At 47.8% G+C, this 6,176-nt stretch overlaps 1 protein-coding gene across 1 annotated transcript in view; it reads right to left on the bottom strand.

Moving 5' to 3' along the window:
• Positions 1–216: 216 nt before the first annotated feature.
• The window catches only part of PAPLN (papilin, proteoglycan like sulfated glycoprotein), a 25,448-nt gene continuing 19,488 nt past the window's right edge, over positions 217–6,176 (bottom strand). The window contains 6 exon segments of the mRNA XM_029086644.1: positions 217–329; positions 904–1,031; positions 1,694–1,831; positions 3,222–3,357; positions 4,273–4,397; positions 5,301–5,479. Coding sequence (XP_028942477.1) covers positions 217–329; positions 904–1,031; positions 1,694–1,831; positions 3,222–3,357; positions 4,273–4,397; positions 5,301–5,479 — 819 coding nt within the window.

Genomic DNA, 6,176 nt, shown 5'->3' with positions numbered 1-6,176 from the left:
GCTGGAACATGAACTTGGTGAACCCTACACCCCACAGTGATCTTGCCCAGGATTTTAAGGGGAATAGGCAAGTTGATTAGGAAAGGGTGGGTGATGCCAGGTGGGGCTGAGAACTGTGGATCTCTTTTACCCCACAGGCATCCTGCATTATTATTTTGCAGGGTAAGCGACGAGGTTCAGGAAGAGAAGGAAAGATAAGTTCTGTCTCATTTTTGCTCACCTTGACCACCTTATATTCACATTGTTGCCAGTCACTGTACAATGAAGCTGAGCAGTCCCTCCCTCAGGTACCATGATGCTTGGCAGAAGACCAGTGATCCTCAGCTCTCCTAGACCAGAAGGAAAATCACCACTAGCAGGAAGACAATGCCATGCTGCTGCTGGTAGTAGGAGCACTCCCTCATGGGAAAAACCCAACGTACGCTATGATGAGCTCCAAGCCCCTAGGCCTTGAAACAGCATGTTTGTAGCTATGAGGCTGCTGCTATGAGGAATGTGGATTTCCTAAGGGCTTTGGCCCAAGCAAAGGCAAGTAGCAGAGGCCTCAAAGAGCTTTTTCCTCCAGCTGGATGCAAACACATCACGTGCACAGAAGAACCACCTCCTTAGTTCCTTTTGCTTCTATACCCATTCCATACCAGTGTCCCAGAAACAAGACCCTGAGAATCACTCTTACTGTGCTCTTGGTCCCTTCTCCCAGCTGCCTGAAGCACCACAATCTACTAGACACATGCAGATCACCACTGGCTAAAACAACTCACTCTTCCCTTGTCCTCAAGCTGCCTGTTGAACACTAGGTGTGAAGCCAAAAGGCACAGCCAGACAAGAAACCCCCACTGCCCAGCCCACCCTGTTTCCTGCTTGTGTGCAGACACGCCATACATGCCTCCACCCCTCCAGTACCTATAGGTCGGAACAGGACCTGGCGCTTGTCCTGGTCACGTCCATTCGAGGCAATGCAGGTAAAGAAGCCAACGTCTTCAGAGCTGACCCGGTTGATCACCAGGGCCCCGTCTGACTGCTGCCTGTGTCTGGGGAACAAAACCAGAAAGCCCCTCAGCCTGTGCTTGGGTTAGGATGGGACTTCAGCCACAGGAGCTGAACCTGAGCCTCATGCACAACTTTGTAGTAACACTAACACCAAGCAAAGGTTTAGCAGCAGCTCAGTTCAACTTGTAATGCAAGCCCTGGTCCTCAAATCCCAGCACTAGTGCTGCAGACTCTGGGAAAGCTCGCTGCTAAAGCAAGATTTTTGTAGCCGAGGGTGACGGGAGCTGCAGGAGAGCAGCACCCTGAGTAGCTGTGGAAGTTCGCCGCAGGCACCCTGATACCTCTATTTTCTGTGAACCTCTGCCCTGGCTCACAGACCAGCTGGTTTTTGGTAAATTTGCTTGTCACGTGTTCTCCTTCTGCTAATCTTGTAGATGAACAGATTTCAGCTTTGGCTCTCTTGCAGACCCTGTCTCACGGCTGTTAACTCAAGGGTTCAGTGCTCAGACTGTGACCTGTGAGTGAAGCTAGGGTGGCCAGGCAGTCCAGTCTGGCCCTAATGGAGCATAAATCAGGATGGGTCCCAGCCGCACAGCCAGCAGCTCCATTCTCTCAGGGAGGAGACAGGGAAGATAAGGCCCAGAGGAGGCTCTTCTCCACATGAACCTGCCTGTGGGTATGGTGGAGCCACCTGGGAGCTCACCTGGGAGAGGAGAGGGGCTGCCCATCTTTCTGCCACTCAATGGTGAGAGCTGGTGATGCTTCCACTGTGCAGGGCAGTCTGACTCTCTCCCCAACGTTGGCCTCCACTACTGAGGGCTCACTCTTATCCATTCTCAATCTGCAAAGTCCAAAACACAGCAAAAGATGCAGAAACTTCCTTGTTCAACATTTGACCTTCAGCACAAGGCTTTTTCATCACAAGCCTTATTTTTTGCCTCTAACAGGAAAGGGTGGTATCTGCACTCCTGTCAGAGCTCTGATACTTGCTGTTACCAGCATTCACTCACAACATTCAGAAAAGAGCAGCCTCCATCAAATTCTGCTCCAGTTCAGCACAGCTTGGTGCTGCACTCCTACCAGCCAGAGACAGCAACCCCATTTCATATAGCACCCCTCTGGATAACAGCCTGGGAAGTGTTAACAACATAAGCACATGGCAAATGGTACAAAGTCCTGAACAGGGCAACAAGCAAGTTTTCCCAAAGGTGCTTGTCTGGCACACAAAAATGAGCAGGTTTTTTTGAGGTGTGAAATGCCCATTGCAGTCACTTGACTGCACACAAGGGCCGGGAGCTGGCCATCCACTTCATGCAGCAGAAAGGCTGAGGCCAGGCTCTCATACCACTCATCTCCTCATGCTCTTTGCTCTCTTATAACTATGGCTAAACACCATTTTAGAAGGGAACTAAACCATGGTGTTCCCAGAGTCAAATAAAACATCATCTCCCCCACCCCCATTCTCTGACCTGAATTCTTGATCTCAAAAAACAAAACCAAAGAGCCTTAATTCAATGCTCTTAATTCAATGAATCACTTCTTTCTGCTTTTAGGCAGAAGCAGCTAAGTTGGTTTCTTGGGAGTTCAGCAAATTGGCTGGGTTTTAGGTTGTAAACTCAAAAGAAGCAAGGGATGAGATCATGGTCCCATTTAATGTGGAGCCCAAACATGCTGCATTTAAGGCAAAAATAATTTGTATCCTTTTATTTCTGCGGCACCTACAAGCACCAAAGAAACATGCAAGAAGCTACAAAACGTGCCACCCAGTATCTTGAGATAGTTTTAAGTCAAACTGGTTTATTCACAAAATATTTAAAATAAACAGGTGGGAGCTAAAGTAACTGGAGCTTTTTTTCTAATATATCTATATCTATTTTGTGCTAGTTAAGCAGTTCCTGTTTGCTTTGCTTTTTTCCAGAACAGGTTTCTCTTTCTGCCTACACTAACTTGAACAGCTAAAGATGCTGCCCCTGATATTTCTACTTTTGTTTGAACCTAGTTCCTTTGCTGTCAGTATCCCTGCTCGTCTTTGCTCAGAAAGATGCTTCTTACCAGAGACCCTCAAGGAGGACAGTTTGCAACTGGGATCTTCACCCATTCCTGTTGTCAGCAGTTCAGTACCTCTTGCTTACCCCAGAACCTTTCCAATCTTCAGCTTTTCTACATGAAGAGATACCATATGGTTCATCAGCTGGACATGGTGGACAAACTGTTGCTGTATGTGAACTTACCTGTATGTGAATTGCTGATGCTCAGAGGAACCAGCTGCCTGTACAACCTTCTTGCCTCTGGATAGCTCTTGCTGCTTATTTTCCTTGTGAAGGACCCAGACTCTCTCACCCTCTGCCAGAACAGCGCTCTGGTGCTCTGTTCAAAATAAAATGCCATATGTGAATAAAAGGACCCTTCTTACTGTGACCTCTTGTGCAGGGTTTCTATGAGCTTGGGAGAGCTTGCTGAACTGGAGCCAAAGAGCCCTTCAGCCATCTGTTTTCTGGCTGACTAGTGCAGTAAGCCTGCGCTGTCTACTAATGAGAGTCACAGACCTGCAGGCAAGCAATTTTAGACTCCTTTCTCGGCTCTGTCAGTGAACATGTTGCAGCATCTCTTAAGCCACAAAGCCTTCTGCCCCATGTGCCACTGATGTGACAAAGTACACATCAGAGATTCAGAGATTGAAGGCTACAGAATGCCTTGCTGGACCATCTTTTGAGACTAGTCTTTTATATTTTTTGGTTCTTTTCTTTAAATAAGGCACTTTTTCAGAACAGGGAATCACTTACCCAGCAGGACCTGCTTGGGCAAAACAGAAAACATAAATGCACCAGCACAGACATCTATGGCAGATTGGTGACGTTATAGTGTGAGATGAAGGACCCAAGAAACTGCAGAACTGCCCTCTTTTGAAGCCTTCTTTCCTGGATCAGGAGGCAGCCAATTGCTCTCAGAGAGGAAGACATGAGCTGTGCTGGAAATGGGGCAAGCCACAATTCCAGTTATGGGGTCGCACGGCAGGGGAGGAAGTGCTTTAGGGCTAAGGATTTATCATGAGAGAACACCAAAAGAAGCCCTGCAGCCTCCACACTCCCTCTTGGCACCCCTGCAGCAGAGGAGACCAACTACTTTGATGAGCTCTTGGGACAGCGCTGCTACGTAGTGAAGACAATGCTGCTGGCAGTGTGGCAGCGGAGGAAGCTTGCTGGTTTTCTTGCTCCTGTTGTCAATAACTGTTAATGAGGAGCCCTGAGCTAGCTCTTTGGTCTTAAGTGGAATATAAGTTACCTATGATCTGTAATTGAATCTGTCGGGTCTCTGTCCTCCTGTCAGAAATGAGGCATGTGTAAGTCCCAGCATCCTCTGGCTTGATGTGGCTGATCACTAAGGAGCTGTCGGACTGGTAGGTGTGCCTGCCAAAGGAGCAAGGATTAACCGCCTCTGTCTGGCCACGGACAGCAACTGGCCAAGGCAGAGCAGCCCTTTGTGCCAGTGTTACATACACCATCACTATGTAGTGGTAGTGCCCTCCTCGGTTTAGAAAAAAAATAAAACTCCCTTGACCATAGAGGGGTCACACGCAGGGGAAATAACTTCAGCAGAAAGAAGGTCAGGAACAGAGAGGAAACTGAGATGGGAAAACAGGGAACTGCTTTCAGCAACCCCCTCCCATGAGGAGGCAAACTGCCCTTCCAGGCAGGAGCTTGAGCCCCAGCAGTCATCTGCAAACAGAAAAGCAGAATTAAGCTTTTCTTAACTGTGATTTTCATAACTCAACGTGACTGTCTGGCTCCAAACTGTTGCTGGAAACAGACTTCCCAGGAAAAACAGGCTTTAAAAGTAGGTTTTTTAAAAAAATATAACTTAGACAGGAGTGCCAGAAATTTCCAGCCAGAGGAATCCTGAGTTATTTGGCTACAAGCTTTACCCTGGACTTAGCGCTGCCCCAAGATGAATCCAACAGAGACAATATTTTTCTGTACCACTACCCACATATCAGCTTCCACCAGTGCCTTGTTATGGGCCAGCACCCATTCTGCCCCAGAACACTAGCCAACGCCTCAATACTATTGCAGACTGTATCTGTTACTGCTGTGCACAGACCAGGTGGACAGTTCAAGCTCTTAGAGCAATATATGGGCTTGGTTTTTTTTTTGGGTTTTTTTTGTTTGTTTGTTTGTTGGTTGGTTTTTTTTTGTTTGTTTGTTTTTTTTAAGCATGTTAACAGTAAGAGTACAAAGAAATCAAGCAAGTACATTTGTCAGTCTGCCCAGCAAGGAGCCCATGTGCTCTACAATGAAGGGAGCTGAGCTCACCTGTCAGAGGAGACTGGTTGGCCATCCTTCTTCCACTGCACTCTGGAGAAGGGGGATATACCTGTCTTGCAGACCAACTGGATGTTTTGTCCCATGACTGCTGTCACAAGAGAGGGCTTGGCTTCCTCCAGGATGGCTCTGAAAGAGAAAGCAATTGCGTTGGCACCTCTGCTGCCCTCCTCTTCTCTGAGTCCTCTAATGTGATTCTGGATGACTCACAACAATGGGGCAAAGCAGGACTGGCTGTCCATTCAGATGCACCAAGCGACACATGGGGAGCACTGTTCTACATGGCAAAGGCTGCTCTGGACAAACTGAATGCTTCAACATCTTTAGGAAGAGTGAGAGTCCTACAACCCCTCTCTTCTGAAGGAACCAGGCTCAGCTCAGCAGACAGACACAGAGCCAGTGCAGACACCTTTAGATCTAGCTCTACGCACTCCTGATTTTCAGGGTGATGCTGTCTGGTTCCCTATCCAAACTCTGCATCTTAAAAGTTTTCCCTAGAACAATCCACTGCTGCTCCTTGCAGTTCTAAGACAAAGGCTCTGAAGTCAGAGAGTCAGCTAAATTTCTTGGTCAGGATAAGAAAAACGCTTACAGATGCTCATTTACAGTGTAAGAATGCCTCCCAAAGACCCCAGGATCCTACACTCTTTTCACACACCATGCTTCCAGTGCTGTCAGAGAGCAGTGAGAGTGCAAGGAAGGAGACAGCAGGTAACTCCAGGCCTGAATAGCTTGATTTACCAAGGGGCCACATGTATAGCCAATCCATTCCATGGTATTCCCAGTTAGCTGGTCCCAGGTGGGGCAATGCTTTCACTTCAAGGGAAGTTGAACTGATGCTTCACAATGAGCTGGCAGAACAGGGGG

The sequence above is a fragment of the Antrostomus carolinensis genome, unplaced genomic scaffold (assembly GCF_000700745.2).
Source record: "Antrostomus carolinensis isolate BGI_N321 unplaced genomic scaffold, ASM70074v2 scaffold32268, whole genome shotgun sequence".
Lineage (NCBI taxonomy): Eukaryota > Metazoa > Chordata > Aves > Caprimulgiformes > Caprimulgidae > Antrostomus > Antrostomus carolinensis.
The sequence above is the reverse complement of the archived record's forward strand: the minus strand, read 5'-3'. Positions and strand labels throughout refer to the sequence as shown.